The sequence below is a fragment of the Hemitrygon akajei genome, chromosome 4, assembly GCF_048418815.1.
Source record: "Hemitrygon akajei chromosome 4, sHemAka1.3, whole genome shotgun sequence".
In the NCBI taxonomy this organism is placed as follows: domain Eukaryota; kingdom Metazoa; phylum Chordata; class Chondrichthyes; order Myliobatiformes; family Dasyatidae; genus Hemitrygon; species Hemitrygon akajei.
Window position 1 is genome coordinate 3435273 of NC_133127.1, and position 16270 is coordinate 3451542.

General features: G+C 45.2%; 1 protein-coding gene across 1 annotated transcript; it reads right to left on the reverse strand.

The window, feature by feature from the left end:
* Positions 1-474: 474 nt before the first annotated feature.
* Positions 475-15693, reverse strand: LOC140726069 (retinol dehydrogenase 14-like). Its single transcript, XM_073041999.1, has 5 exons — positions 15078-15693; positions 14387-14476; positions 12049-12240; positions 2135-2244; positions 475-874 (listed from the first exon to the last, which is right to left on the reverse strand). Exons 1-5 carry the CDS (start codon positions 15160-15162, stop codon positions 671-673), a joined length of 681 nt encoding a protein of 226 aa, XP_072898100.1. The 5' UTR covers positions 15163-15693; the 3' UTR covers positions 475-670.
* Between the last annotated feature and the right edge of the window lie 577 nt (positions 15694-16270).

Below are 16270 nucleotides of genomic sequence, written 5' to 3' on the forward strand. Positions count from 1 at the left end.
ATCAGGTAGAAGGTATAGGAGCCTCACGACTCACACCACCAGGTTCAGAACAGTTATTGCCACTCAAACAACAGACTCTTGAACTAAAGAGGATGACTACACTCATCTATTGAGAGGTTCCTGCAACCAACGATCTCACTATAAGAACTCTGTCTTGTTATTTCATACACTCGTTGTTTATTGCTATTTATTTATATTTGCATTTGCACAGTTTGTTGTTTTCTGTGCTCTTGCTCTTTCATTGATCCTCTTTACAGTTACTATTCTATCGGTTTGCTGAGCAGGCCTGCACAGGAGGAACAATCTCAGGGTTGTATGTGGTGACATATATACACTCTGATCATTTTTACTTTGAAATTTGAAGACGTACGGTTAGGTTTAGTGAGTCGTGGGTGTGGCGACACTCGTGGGCTGCCCCAGCACACCCTCGGACTGTGTTGGTAATGGACAGAAATGAGGTATTTCACTCTTGAGTTTTGACGTACACATGACAAATAAAGCTAATCTTTATTTTCACAGATGCACAGAATGAGGGAGGGTTGGAAAGGGTAAGGGGGGATGAGGACAGACAGGATGGGGTGGATTGGGGACCATGAGAAAGGTGGGGTGGGGTGTTGGAAGACATATTGCCCTCCTTGTTGTGTAGCTCTAAGCACTGCATGGTCTCCTGTTAATGTGTCTGTCCCATACCGCCCTCATTGAGGCGGGTCAGTGTGGCGCTGGCTTCCCAGAGTTTCCTGGCCAAGGCTGCATCCTGTGCGGTGGGACTAGGGAGGCAGAGGGAGCAGTCGCTGTCGATGTACTTGCCACTGACATCCTCCATCTCCTTGGATAGGGCGCAATAGATGGAGTTGACGGCGCCCTCCTCTGCAGACTGCAACACACAGACACAGTTAGTGGGTATCCATGACCCACTGCATCCAACACTACCCTTTCAGATCAGAATGAGGCCATTCAGCCCATTGAGTCTGCTCCACCATTCCACCATGGCTGATTTATTATCCCTCTCAATCCCATTCTCCTGTCTTCTCCCTGTAATCTTTGATGCCCTGAGTAATCAAGAACCTGTCAACCTCCGCTATAGATACACCCAATGACATTGCTTCCACAGCCGCCTGTGGTAATGAATTCCACAGATTCACCACCCGCTGCCTGAAGAAATTCACTCTCATCTCTGTTCTATTCCTGGAATCATTCTTATGAACCTCCTCTGGATCCTCTCCAATGCCAGCACATCTTTTCTTAGATAAGGGACCCAAAACTGCTCACTATACTCCAAATGTGATCTGACCAATGGCTTATTAGACCGGGTGGGGGGCTAGGCATAGAAGGCAGGGATTGGGAGAGGACAGGGAGGAGAGGGTTAGGGAGTTGGGGATGCAGGGGTTGTAGGAGGAGACACTCAAGCAGCACAGAAATAGATCAACACAGCTCAGAAACAGGCTCTTTGGCCCATCTAGTCCATGTAGATCACAGTGACCACCCAGCTAGTCCTGATTTCTCTCAATTTCAGCCCACAGCTCTCTAAGACTCCCCTCTATGTACCTATCTAAGTGTTTATTATTGTACCTGTCTCTCCACCTGGGTGGTGGGGTGGAGATACGTCTCTACCAAAGGAGATGTGAGGCTCTCCTTCCCTCTGCTGCCTGCAGGTCACCCCTGGGCAAGGTGTAGCACCTTCTTAGCCCCTGATCAGGGTCATGTAAAGCCATTGGTGCAGCTGGTGCATATCACAAGTCCTGGTTATGCGACCACTGATGCCTGTCAATCTCTGAAGCGTATTGATAATGGCTGGGGCCATCTGTTTTGTAAAGACACTGCCAGAAGCAGTGGCAAACCTCTTCTGTAGAAAAATTTACCAAGAACAATCTTGGTCACCATGATCGCTCATATCATACGGCACAGCAAATCATGAACAAACCGGCCTCAACCACCTCCTCTGGCAGCTTGTTCTATATACATGCCAATCTTTGCAAAGAAAAGTTGCCCCTTGGGTTCCTTTTAAATCAGTCTCCTCTCACCTTTAACCTATGCCCTTTAGTACTGGACTCCTCCAACCTGTGGAAAAGACTGATAACATTCCCTTTTCCTGTGTCTCTCATATTTTTAAACATTTCTATAAGACAACTCTCACCTTGAAGAAGAAGAATCCAATCAGTTCGTAGATGACTCTGAAGTGCAGACTGTGGTTTCTCATGATCTCTGTCATCACCACCCCAGGATTGACCGCATTCACAGTCACACCTTGATTCAAAATCAAACACAGGATTGTTCCAAAACTCTCTCTGCCAGGCTCTCAGTCGATCAGACAACCAACGCCTGAGTCATTCAGATATTTCCAAAGCTTTGCTCCGATCACCATCCGAGTCACCTGGCACAGAACCAGCACTGTGACTTGGCAGAGGTGTACAATATGATAAGAGGCAAAGGTCAAGTGGACATCCAGAGACTTTTTCCCCGGGTGGAACTGACTAACACAACCAGGCATCATTTTAAGGTCTTTGCAGGAGAAGTATGGGGGTGGGGGAATATCAAAGGTAGGTTCTTTACATAGACAGGGGCTGCATAGAATGACACACACAAAATCTGGTGGAACACAGCAGGCCAGGCAGCATCTATAGGGAGAAGCACTGTCGATGTTTCGGGCTGAGACCCTTCATCAGGAATATATATATTCCTGTATAGAATGACCTGCCAGGAATGGTGGTAAAGGCAGATAGAGTAGGGCATTCAAAAGACTCTCAGATAGGCACATGAGTGATAGAAAATGGAGGGTGAAGTGGGACGGAAGGGTTAGATTGACCTTAGATTTGGTTAAAAGTTTGGCACATCCAGTTCATTTCAAACCATTTAAACTGCTAACTCCCAATGTCCTGCTCTGGCACCATAGCCTTCGAAATCCTTACCATCCATGTAGCTATCCAGACTTCACTTAAACATTGAAATCAAGCTCACATGCACCACATGCTGGCAGCTGGCTCCACACGCTCATGGTCCTCTCAGTGAAGCTTCCCTGTGTCTCCCTTAACCTTTTCCCCTTAACCCCCAATACTTTTCCTTCAATCACCTTAAAATGATGTCTGGTTTGAGAAAAGGTGAGGAGTTAGAGGAGGCACCCAGTGGCGTATCTAAGGTATGGCAGGTATGGCACGTGCCCTGGGCGCCACTTGAAGGGGGGAGCCACTGAGCAGTTTCTATTAGTCAGACAAGCCATCCTCGGATAGTGAAAAAAGAATTTTCTTCAGTTGTATGATCTGTCTTTGATTATCATGGGTGAGAAGCACTAGGATGGCCTTATTTCAGAGCATTGTGTAAGAAGACCATGAAACGTTTCTTAATGAAGAAGGAAAGTGGGACTGAAGGACAGAAGAGATGAAAGTTGGAGGTGTAGGAAGCCAAGAACTCAAGCAAGTTCTTCATGTCCTTCTTTGAAAAGCCCGGAACAAGTAGTTCGACACGTTCCATGGAGTTGCCTGCAGCTGCTACAAGTTTGTTAGAATCTGAAGGTGGATCGAGTACAAATGCATCACAAGTCGAGGAGAAAGCCAAGTCAGATAAATCCGAGTATGACGAGATTCAGAGTGAGGCTGCCACAGAGAACGTGGACATGACAGGAGGGGAAGATGATGGTGGTGGTGATGATGTTGAGTTTATTGACGAGATTTTACCTGACGAGATTGAACCTGACGACACTGAACCTAGTGAACTGGATGGTGTCAAAGAGCCTCGAACTGTCATACCAGAAGTGATTGAACAGCATGACATTGGTCTTCTGAAGTTCGACAAGGATACTGGAAAAGCAATTCTGCCTGATGCATTGAGAACAGAAATAATAAAGCTGGGTTCGAAGTATTTCCAGAACAGTGAGGGGCCTTTCTTACCAACAAATAACCACTCAATGAACAAAACCTGGTTCAAGAGGAAATTGGGAAATGGTCATAGTGAGGAAGTGACTCGCTCATGGTTGGTCTATTCCCCTTCTAAAAAGTCTGCATTTTGTATCTGTTGTCTTCTCTATTCCCGGTCAGACCATCAATCCTCATTGGAGCAGGAAAGTGGATTCAACCAGTGGAAAGCACCTGAAAGGATTAGAGTTCATGAAAATGCCAAGAATCATTGGGAATGCTTCACACAGTGGAAAGAAACGGAAAGAAATTTAGCCGGAAACAGAGGAGTTATTGACGCGGTATTTCAGTCACAGATTGAAAAGGAAAAGCAGAAGTGGTGTGATATATTGACGAGAATCCTTCACTGCATAAAATTCCTGGTGACTCAGAACCTGGCTTTGCGAGGTCACAGGGAGTCGCTTCAGCTAGACAATGACTCCAATGTGGGAAATTTCCTTGGCTTACTGAAACTACTGGCCATCTTTGACCCTGTCATAAAAGAACACCTCACTCATTTGGAAAATCATCCTGGATCCACGTCTTATCTTTCACCGGGTGTCCAGAATGAATTCATCCACATGGTGGCATCCACTGTTCGCCAGAGTTTACTGAGAAGCATTCATAAAGCCAAGTACTATGGTCTCATGTTTGACTTGACTCCTGATCAGGCACACTGTGAGCAGATATCATAAGTAGTGAGGTATGTGGAAGTTGCTTTTGAGAGGAAAACAGTCCGCGTTAGAGAATCCTTCCTTGGTTTTATCCAGATAAGCCAGAAGGATGCTGAGAGCTTGGTTGAAGACATCTTGAAACAGCTACAGAAGGACAAAATGGAGCTACAAGATTGTCAGTCACAATGCTATGACAACACTGCTGTGATGGCTGGACACTTGATCATCTTCACAAAGAAATGGATGAAAGGTTCGCTCGTTTGCACAACACTGACGCCAAGTTTGAGTTCCTTCTTGATGTCGAGGGACTGTGGTACTGCACCGACAGTAACGACCTAAAGAAGAAGTGCGAAAATTTGGGCGAATTGTACAGCTCTGATGTTGATGGACAGCAGCTATATGAAGAAACTTTGGATTGCAGAATGTTGCTATCAAGGTGAGTCAACATGAAAATATCAAGACCTGAAGAGCTTCTTGAATTTATTGTTCAGTATGGAGATGAGAGTGTCTTCCTCAATCTTCGCATTGCTATTCAGGTAAGTCTAACCAGCGCAGTTTCCATTGCCAGCTGTGAGAGATCATTCAGCAAGTTAAAACTAATACTTTTGTGTTTGAGAGCCTCCATGGGTCAAGCCAGACTCTGTGATCTTGCTCTGCTGAGTGTAGAAAGAGAAGAAACTGAAAAAACTGACTTTGATCACATCATAGACCAATTTGCATCAGTGAAAGCAAGGAAGGTGCAGTTATAATTTTCATGTCGTGCCATAATTTGTTAATTAAAAGATTAATGAGCTTGACTTGTATTTTTGAGCTGATATTATGGTAAAGTTATCTAAGAGATGGGTGTCAGATATTTTGACAGGCTCGCAATTTCAGTGCTTGCAATAGGCGCTATTTTCCGTAGATACACCCCTGGAAGCAACGTATTTCAGTGTTTTGGTATTAGTGAGGTGTTAGAGTGTTAGAGGAGGCACAGTATTTCAGTGTTTTTGTATTGGTGAGGTGTTAGAGTGTTAGAGGAGGCACAGTATTTCAGTGTTTTTGTATTGGTGAGGTGTTAGAGTGTTAGAGGAGGCACAGTATTTCAGTGTTTTTGTATTGGTGAGGTGTTAGAGTGTTAGAGGAGGCACAGTATTTCAGTGTTTTTGTATTGGTGAGGTGTTAGAGTGTTAGAGGAGGCACAGTATTTCAGTGTTTTTGTATTAGTGAGGTGTTAGAGTGTTAGAGGAGGCACAGTATTTCAGTGTTTTTGTATTGGTGAGGTGTTAGAGTGTTAGAGGAGGCACAGTATTTCAGTGTTTTTGTATTGGTGAGGTGTTAGAGTGTTAGAGGAGGCACAGTATTTCAGTGTTTTTGTATTGGTGAGGTGTTAGAGTGTTAGAGGAGGCACAGTATTTCAGTGTTTTTGTATTGGTGAGGTGTTAGAGTGTTAGAGGAGGCACAGTATTTCAGTGTTTTTGTATTGGTGAGGTGTTAGAGTGTTAGAGGAGGCACAGTATTTCAGTGTTTTTGTATTGGTGAGGTGTTAGAGTGTTAGAGGAGGCACAGTATTTCAGTGTTTTTGTATTGGTGAGGTGTTAGAGTGTTAGAGGAGGCACAGTATTTCAGTGTTTTTGTATTGGTGAGGTGTTAGAGTGTTAGAGGAGGCACAGTATTTCAGTGTTTTTGTATTAGTGAGGTGTTAGAGTGTTAGAGGAGGCACAGTATTTCAGTGTTTTTGTATTGGTGAGGTGTTAGAGTGTTAGAGGAGGCACAGTATTTCAGTGTTTTTGTATTGGTGAGGTGTTAGAGTGTTAGAGGAGGCACAGTATTTCAGTGTTTTTGTATTGGTGAGGTGTTAGAGTGTTAGAGGAGGCACAGTATTTCAGTGTTTTTGTATTGGTGAGGTGTTAGAGTGTTAGAGGAGGCACAGTATTTCAGTGTTTTTGTATTGGTGAGGTGTTAGAGTGTTAGAGGAGGCACAGTATTTCAGTGTTTTTGTATTAGTGAGGTGTTAGAGTGTTAGAGGAGGCACAGTATTTCAGTGTTTTGGTATTAGTGAGGTGTTAGAGTGTTAGAGGAGGCACAGTATTTCAGTGTTTTTGTATTGGTGAGGTGTTAGAGTGTTAGAGGAGGCACAGTATTTCAGTGTTTTTGTATTGGTGAGGTGTTAGAGTGTTAGAGGAGGCACAGTATTTCAGTGTTTTTGTATTGGTGAGGTGTTAGAGTGTTAGAGGAGGCACAGTATTTCAGTGTTTTTGTATTGGTGAGGTGTTAGAGTGTTAGAGGAGGCACAGTATTTCAGTGTTTTTGTATTGGTGAGGTGTTAGAGTGTTAGAGGAGGCACAGTATTTCAGTGTTTTGGTATTAGTGAGGTGTTAGAGTGTTAGAGGAGGCACAGTATTTCAGTGTTTTTGTATTGGTGAGGTGTTAGAGTGTTAGAGGAGGCACAGTATTTCAGTGTTTTTGTATTGGTGAGGTGTTAGAGTGTTAGAGGAGGCACAGTATTTCAGTGTTTTTGTATTGGTGAGGTGTTAGAGTGTTAGAGGAGGCACAGTATTTCAGTGTTTTTGTATTGGTGAGGTGTTAGAGTGTTAGAGGAGGCACAGTATTTCAGTGTTTTTGTATTGGTGAGGTGTTAGAGTGTTAGAGGAGGCACAGTATTTCAGTGTTTTTGTATTGGTGAGGTGTTAGAGTGTTAGAGGAGGCACAGTATTTCAGTGTTTTTGTATTGGTGAGGTGTTAGAGTGTTAGAGGAGGCACAGTATTTCAGTGTTTTTGTATTGGTGAGGTGTTAGAGTGTTAGAGGAGGCACAGTATTTCAGTGTTTTTGTATTGGTGAGGTGTTAGAGTGTTAGAGGAGGCACAGTATTTCAGTGTTTTTGTATTGGTGAGGTGTTAGAGTGTTAGAGGAGGCACAGTATTTCAGTGTTTTTGTATTGGTGAGGTGTTAGAGTGTTAGAGGAGGCACAGTATTTCAGTGTTTTTGTATTGGTGAGGTGTTAGAGTGTTAGAGGAGGCACAGTATTTCAGTGTTTTTGTATTGGTGAGGTGTTAGAGTGTTAGAGGAGGCACAGTATTTCAGTGTTTTTGTATTGGTGAGGTGTTAGAGTGTTAGAGGAGGCACAGTATTTCAGTGTTTTTGTATTGGTGAGGTGTTAGAGTGTTAGAGGAGGCACAGTATTTCAGTGTTTTTGTATTGGTGAGGTGTTAGAGTGTTAGAGGAGGCACAGTATTTCAGTGTTTTTGTATTGGTGAGGTGTTAGAGTGTTAGAGGAGGCACAGTATTTCAGTGTTTTTGTATTGGTGAGGTGTTAGAGTGTTAGAGGAGGCACAGTATTTCAGTGTTTTTGTATTGGTGAGGTGTTAGAGTGTTAGAGGAGGCACAGTATTTCAGTGTTTTTGTATTGGTGAGGTGTTAGAGTGTTAGAGGAGGCACAGTATTTCAGTGTTTTTGTATTGGTGAGGTGTTAGAGTGTTAGAGGAGGCACAGTATTTCAGTGTTTTTGTATTGGTGAGGTGTTAGAGTGTTAGAGGAGGCACAGTATTTCAGTGTTTTTGTATTGGTGAGGTGTTAGAGTGTTAGAGGAGGCACAGTATTTCAGTGTTTTGGTATTAGTGAGGTGTTAGAGTGTTAGAGGAGGCACAGTATTTCAGTGTTTTTGTATTGGTGAGGTGTTAGAGTGTTAGAGGAGGCACAGTATTTCAGTGTTTTTGTATTGGTGAGGTGTTAGAGTGTTAGAGGAGGCACAGTATTTCAGTGTTTTTGTATTGGTGAGGTGTTAGAGTGTTAGAGGAGGCACAGTATTTCAGTGTTTTTGTATTGGTGAGGTGTTAGAGTGTTAGAGGAGGCACAGTATTTCAGTGTTTTTGTATTGGTGAGGTGTTAGAGTGTTAGAGGAGGCACAGTATTTCAGTGTTTTGGTATTGGTGAGGTGTTAGAGTGTTAGAGGAGGCACAGTATTTCAGTGTTTTTGTATTGGTGAGGTGTTAGAGTGTTAGAGGAGGCACAGTATTTCAGTGTTTTTGTATTGGTGAGGTGTTAGAGTGTTAGAGGAGGCACAGTATTTCAGTGTTTTTGTAATGGTGAGGTGTTAGAGTGTTAGAGGAGGCACAGTATTTCAGTGTTTTTGTATTGGTGAGGTGTTAGAGTGTTAGAGGAGGCACAGTATTTCAGTGTTTTTGTATTAGTGAGGTGTTAGAGTGTTAGAGGAGGCACAGTATTTCAGTGTTTTTGTATTGGTGAGGTGTTAGAGTGTTAGAGGAGGCACAGTATTTCAGTGTTTTTGTATTAGTGAGGTGTTAGAGTGTTAGAGGAGGCACAGTATTTCAGTGTTTTTGTATTGGTGAGGTGTTAGAGTGTTAGAGGAGGCACAGTATTTCAGTGTTTTTGTATTGGTGAGGTGTTAGAGTGTTAGAGGAGGCACAGTATTTCAGTGTTTTGGTATTAGTGAGGTGTTAGAGTGTTAGAGGAGGCACAGTATTTCAGTGTTTTTGTATTGGTGAGGTGTTAGAGTGTTAGAGGAGGCACAGTATTTCAGTGTTTTTGTATTGGTGAGGTGTTAGAGTGTTAGAGGAGGCACAGTATTTCAGTGTTTTTGTATTGGTGAGGTGTTAGAGTGTTAGAGGAGGCACAGTATTTCAGTGTTTTTGTATTGGTGAGGTGTTAGAGTGTTAGAGGAGGCACAGTATTTCAGTGTTTTGGTATTAGTGAGGTGTTAGAGTGTTAGAGGAGGCACAGTATTTCAGTGTTTTTGTATTAGTGAGGTGTTAGAGTGTTAGAGGAGGCACAGTATTTCAGTGTTTTTGTATTGGTGAGGTGTTAGAGTGTTAGAGGAGGCACAGTATTTCAGTGTTTTTGTATTGGTGAGGTGTTAGAGTGTTAGAGGAGGCACAGTATTTCAGTGTTTTTGTATTGGTGAGGTGTTAGAGTGTTAGAGGAGGCACAGTATTTCAGTGTTTTTGTATTGGTGAGGTGTTAGAGTGTTAGAGGAGGCACAGTATTTCAGTGTTTTGGTATTAGTGAGGTGTTAGAGTGTTAGAGGAGGCACAGTATTTCAGTGTTTTTGTATTAGTGAGGTGTTAGAGTGTTAGAGGAGGCACAGTATTTCAGTGTTTTTGTATTGGTGAGGTGTTAGAGTGTTAGAGGAGGCACAGTATTTCAGTGTTTTTGTATTGGTGAGGTGTTAGAGTGTTAGAGGAGGCACAGTATTTCAGTGTTTTGGTATTAGTGAGGTGTTAGAGTGTTAGAGGAGGCACAGTATTTCAGTGTTTTTGTATTGGTGAGGTGTTAGAGTGTTAGAGGAGGCACAGTATTTCAGTGTTTTTGTATTGGTGAGGTGTTAGAGTGTTAGAGGAGGCACAGTATTTCAGTGTTTTTGTATTGGTGAGGTGTTAGAGTGTTAGAGGAGGCACAGTATTTCAGTGTTTTTGTATTGGTGAGGTGTTAGAGTGTTAGAGGAGGCACAGTATTTCAGTGTTTTTGTATTGGTGAGGTGTTAGAGTGTTAGAGGAGGCACAGTATTTCAGTGTTTTTGTATTGGTGAGGTGTTAGAGTGTTAGAGGAGGCACAGTATTTCAGTGTTTTTGTATTGGTGAGGTGTTAGAGTGTTAGAGGAGGCACAGTATTTCAGTGTTTTTGTATTGGTGAGGTGTTAGAGTGTTAGAGGAGGCACAGTATTTCAGTGTTTTTGTATTGGTGAGGTGTTAGAGTGTTAGAGGAGGCACAGTATTTCAGTGTTTTTGTATTGGTGAGGTGTTAGAGTGTTAGAGGAGGCACAGTATTTCAGTGTTTTTGTATTGGTGAGGTGTTAGAGTGTTAGAGGAGGCACAGTATTTCAGTGTTTTTGTATTGGTGAGGTGTTAGAGTGTTAGAGGAGGCACAGTATTTCAGTGTTTTTGTATTGGTGAGGTGTTAGAGTGTTAGAGGAGGCACAGTATTTCAGTGTTTTTGTATTGGTGAGGTGTTAGAGTGTTAGAGGAGGCACAGTATTTCAGTGTTTTTGTATTGGTGAGGTGTTAGAGTGTTAGAGGAGGCACAGTATTTCAGTGTTTTTGTATTGGTGAGGTGTTAGAGTGTTAGAGGAGGCACAGTATTTCAGTGTTTTTGTATTAGTGAGGTGTTAGAGTGTTAGAGGAGGCACAGTATTTCAGTGTTTTTGTATTGGTGAGGTGTTAGAGTGTTAGAGGAGGCACAGTATTTCAGTGTTTTTGTATTGGTGAGGTGTTAGAGTGTTAGAGGAGGCACAGTATTTCAGTGTTTTTGTATTAGTGAGGTGTTAGAGTGTTAGAGGAGGCACAGTATTTCAGTGTTTTTGTATTGGTGAGGTGTTAGAGTGTTAGAGGAGGCACAGTATTTCAGTGTTTTTGTATTGGTGAGGTGTTAGAGTGTTAGAGGAGGCACAGTATTTCAGTGTTTTTGTATTAGTGAGGTGTTAGAGTGTTAGAGGAGGCACAGTATTTCAGTGTTTTTGTATTGGTGAGGTGTTAGAGTGTTAGAGGAGGCACAGTATTTCAGTGTTTTTGTATTAGTGAGGTGTTAGAGTGTTAGAGGAGGCACAGTATTTCAGTGTTTTGGTATTAGTGAGGTGTTAGAGTGTTAGAGGAGGCACAGTATTTCAGTGTTTTGGAATTAGTGAGGTGTTAGAGTGTTAGAGGAGGCACAGTATTTCAGTGTTTTTGTAATGATGAGGAAAGAGGAGGCATGGTATTTTCGTGTTTTTGTAATATTATTTCAGCATCTGCGATCTGGGTTCACTTCTAGCCGCTATCTGTTAGGAGTTTGTACGTTCTCCCTGTGAACAGGTGGGGTTCCTCCTCATGATTAATTTGCTCCATATTCCATAAAGATGCAGAGATTGGGTTCTGGTTTGTGAGTAGTTGATATGTCCTGTTGTCGCTGGAAGCGTGTCCCAGCACTCAGCAAGTGCACATTACACTGTATGTTTCAATATACGTGAAAAATAAACATCGTCTTATCTTCAGGAAGTGGGATCAAAGGTTGAAGGAGGTTGATGCTATTGTTACAGAGACTAATGCCCCAAATGTCACAAGCTGAGCCTGTTTTATTTCATAGGACCCATGTTTCAGGGGTTAGTGTTGCAGCCATTAAGAATTCAGCAGCTTAACTTCAGGAGTAAGAATTCTAAATAGGGACACAGATGACCTGACAAAGATAGCGACCATCCCTGTCTCTGCAGAACTTGCCTGACATGCTGTGTTCCTCCACAAACAGCTAGAATTTTAAGTTGATTCACAGGGTCCTTCAGCCTATCTGGTCTGTATTAACCAACTGCTGTCCATTAATGTTGATTCTGCACTCCCACCCCTCATTCACTGGCGGCAATTTCCGGCGGCCAATTAATCCACACATGATTGTGATGTGTGCTGTTCTCTGTTACACTGCACTGTGAAATGTCAGAATTTCAGCAGAGATTTGTGACCTTCCCCTCCCACCCCCGCCAATCCAAATTCCAGCCTTTCCCTCGATCCACACAAAACCTGCCCCTGACCTGTGTGCCGCAGCTGTTTGGAGAGTTCCAGGGTGAAGAGGATATTCATCAGTTTGCTGTTGTTGTAGAACTGGTTAAAGGGGGGCCGCCCCAGGTCCTCACCCCGCAGCTGCCCCAGCTTCACCTCCCCTTTCCTGTGGCTCATGGAGGAGACGTTTACAATCCGGCTGCTTGGAGTCCTCTTCAGCAGACCTGGTCCATCAGACATAGGAGCAGAATTAGGCATTCAGTACAGTGGGTTCCATCATGGCTGATTTATTTTCCCACCCCAGTACCATGCCCCTGCCTTTTTCTGTAACCTTTGTTACGTAACCCCGTAACCAGGTAACTTACCAGCAAAGATAGATGGATCAGCTGAGTCGGATGCTACTATTTTCAAACGTTTTATTCAACAAGGGCACAAACGTAGGGTTAATACAAAACATTCAGATCATACACGTCGTCAAAACTCAATCTAAAACACCGGTGTAACCATAATCAATCAGAAATAAGCTCTACAGTTGTCTAGGGGTAATACTGAGTCCAATTGAAAGATAAAGAGTCACTCAGAAGTTTGCAGGCTTTTCCCTTTTGGGAACCGCTGGGGTTTTCACGTTGTAGAGAGAGAGAGATGATTTAGAAAAGATAAACACTTGCCCGTCGTCTTGGCAGAGCAAATCCTTGGAATCAGGGGAGCAGACTTCCCCGTTGTTAGTTAAAAGCAGTCTTTCGTTGGCTCTGGCCACAGATTCAAATTCGGAATCTAACGCACGTGGCTTCCTTCAAAATGGCGTCCCGCTCCCACGGGAATCGGTAACGTGCTTCCTTGGTGTCTCCTGGGTGTGTCTGAGGGTTCCCCCCCCCCCAGACCCTCCTTTATACTTCTTCACGGGATCGCAGGTGTCAATCAAGTTGCAGGTAATGCGATCTCTTTCTCAACCAGCCCACTTTGCCCGAGGGCTTTTCACGTGGTCTCCATGAGACAATAGTCAAGGTCACCTTTATTCTGCTTCTTGGGAGAACGTGGTCTCTCTCTCTCTCTCCCATTTTCCTGTGTCCATTCAGCACGTCTCTTCCTCTTTTGGGTCAGCTGACCCCCCCTCGACTAGGGTTCTTGAGATTCTCACAAAGGAGGGGGCCGACGGCATAACACCTTCTACACCCTGACTAATCAAGACCCTATCAACTTCCGTTTTATATATCCTCAAAGTCTTGGCCTCCGCAGCTGTCTGTGGCAATGAATTCCACAGACTCACCATTCTCTGGCTAAAGAAATTCCTTCTCCTCTCCATTCTAAATAGATGTCCCTCCACTCTGAGGCTGTGCCCTCTGGTCTTAGACTCTCCCACTGTTGGATGCATCCTCTCCATGTCCATTCTATCTAGGCCTTTCAATATTCAATAAGTTTTAATGAGATCCTGCCTCAGTCTTCTAAACTCCAGCGAGTGCTTGACAGTACCATCAGTGTTAGCCCTTTCATTCCAGAATCATTCTCATAAACCCCTTCTGGATCCTCTCCAATACCGGCACATCTTTCCTTAGAAAAGAGACCCAGAAGTTGGAGGCAGGCTTGCAACAGAATGGCCAGCAATGTCAGGCCAGTGTTTTCCCCAAACCCCCAGCCATTTCACCACTGCTCACATGCCCCAGCATCTGCCCCCCAACCCAGTCAGATGGGCTTCACACTCCCCATGGGGGTGGAGATTAGGGTCAATAGTGGGGACCAACCAGTAACAGAGCCAGTTTCTGGTCTCAGCCCATCAGTTCACCATCTCCATCCCTGTCACTCAGCCCCCACCCACCTACCCCTCAAGAAATTCAGCAAAACCTGTCAGGCAGGTGTCTCCCTGTTTCCACACTGGTAACAGGAGTCACCTGCAACCTATTTAAACCCACAACCCTTGTTCACTTATTTGAACCAGCCAGCCTCAACAATTTCCTTGTCTTCAGCTCTTTGTTATGTTAATTATCTGTTCCCTCTTGTTTTGTGGCCCCTCGTGGCCAGTTAATTTGCAGATAATTATTAATGTGATTGTTCAGTGCTATGTTGTCTCCACTGCTCTGTGTTGGATACGTCCTCCTCTGCATTTCATAACTAATCCTGAGCAAGCACACACAAAATGCTGCAGGAACTCAGCAGGTCAGGCAGCATCCTGTCGAGGTTTTGGGCCAGGACCCTTTATCAAGACAAGTGTGACCATTCTCCACTACAGACATTGCCAATCGGCCGAGCTCCTCCAGCATTCTGTGTGCATTGTGTCACCTGTCCCACCGACCATCCCCAGGTCACTGTTACACCTCCCGTTCTCACTCTGAACTCCCCTCCCCTGGGGTGGGGCATCAGGTGGGAGTCACTCACCCAGCAGCAGGTTGGTCAGCAGGAAGTGACCCAGATAGTTGGTGGCGAAGGTCAACACCAAGCCCTCGGGAGTGATGGCAGTCGGCAGGCCTGGGGGAGACAGAACATTCTGGAACCAGTCATCTCAGTGAGAGGGCTGGAGGGCAACAGGCTGTTCCAGGAGCAAGCAGGGAAGGTGTGCTGGGGTCAGGGAGGAAGAGGCGGAGGGAGAGGAGTGAGATGTGGTGTGGGTATCAGGAAGGAGGAGGGAGTAGAGGGAGAGTGGGGAAGAAGGCTTGTCTGATGGAGGGTGAGGGAAAATGGGGTGTAGCACACACAGCTTGAGTGGGGATGGGGTGAGGAGGGTGACAGAAACTAATGAGGACTCAGCACCAATGGCAGACTGCTGCCTCCCCACGACCCTTCTTGCATCCTCACCCCTCCCCTCGACCCTTCCTGCATCCTCACCCCTCCCCGCGACCCTTCCTGCATCCTCACCCCTCCCCACGACCCCTCCTGCATCCTCACCCCTCCCCACGACCCCTCCTCCACGCTGAGCCCCTTCTCCTGGAGACTCCCTCTCACTCCCACCTTCACCCACTTCTCCGGCACACTCTTCAACCCTCCCACCCCACGACCCTCGCTCCTCTCCCAACCCTCCCCTTTCTCCTCACTCCCCCACACCCCTTCTGACTGAGCCTCATCTCGTTACCGGATGCGCCCGCATTGTTGACGAGGATATCGAGCCGCCTCTCCTCCCGCTGTATCTGCTCGGCAAACTGCCGCACCGACTTCATGCAGCTGGTGTCGAGGATGCGAAGGTGGACGTTGCTGTTACCCGTTTTCTGTCGGATCGCCCGCTCGGCCCTCCGACCTCTCTCCTCGCTGCGACAGGCAAGGATCACACGGGCGTTCCTCCGGGCAAAGTCCTCAGCAATGTACCAGCCAATCCCTGGCACAGACACAAACCCTCCATGGGAACCATTTCCAACACATAATCACTTCTCCGTCCCCAAGCTCCCACCCCTCGGAGAGAGAGAGAGGGTCAGGGCAAATGGCACCTGGTCGAGGGTCCGGAGTTTGGGATCAGAGCTGAGAGTTTGCTGTTTGTAAAGCGAGAGTGATAACAATGTCGATGGAAGCAGTATAATCTGCAATATCTATGTGAGGGGTGGTCTCAATTCAAAATAAACGTACAACAGTACAGGCTCTTCGGCCCACGATGTTGTACCGATCTTTTAACCGACTCCAAGAGCAATCTAACCCTTCCGCCCCACATAGCCTCTGTTTTCCTATCATCTACGACCCTACCTAAGATTGGGTGCTATGGTAACATAGCAGTCAGCATAATACAGTTACAGCGCCCGCGACCCGGGTTCAGTTCCCGCCACTGTCTGTACGGAGTTCTGCTTGTGGCTTTCTCTCGGTTTCCTCTCATATTGCAAAGATGTGCAGGTTAGCAGCTTAGTGGGTGAGGTGGGTAATTTACTGGTATGGACTCATTGCAGCAGCTTAGTGGGTGAGGTGGGTAATTTACTGGTATGGACTCATTGCAGCAGCTTAGTGGGTGAGGTGGGTAATTTACTGGTATGGACATGGACCCATTGCAGCAGCTTAGTGGGTGAGGTGGGTAATTTACTGGTATGGACATGGACCCATTGCAGCAGCTTAGTGGGTGAGGTGGGTAATTTACTGGTATGGACTCATTGCAGCAGCTTAGTGGGTGAGGTGGGTAATTTACTGGTATGGACATGGACCCATTGCAGCAGCTTAGTGGGTGAGGTGGGTAATTTACTGGTATGGACATGGACCCATTGCAGCAGCTTAGTGGGTGAGGTGGGTAATTTACTGGTATGGACATGGACCCATTGCAGCAGCTTAGTGGGTGAGGTGGGTAATTTACTG

Excerpts from the sequence above, each read along its gene's own strand:
- LOC140726069 (XM_073041999.1), bottom strand. The coding sequence starts at position 15,162 with ATGAAGTCGGTGCGGCAGTTTGCCGAGCAGATACAGCGGGAGGAGAGG. Across the intron at positions 2,245-12,048 it reads CAAACAGCTGCGGCACACAG|GTGTGACTGTGAATGCGGTC; the intron begins GTCAGGGGCAGG and ends TTTTGAATCAAG. Across the intron at positions 875-2,134 it reads TTGGATTCTTCTTCTTCAAG|TCTGCAGAGGAGGGCGCCGT; the intron begins GTGAGAGTTGTC and ends TGTGTGTTGCAG.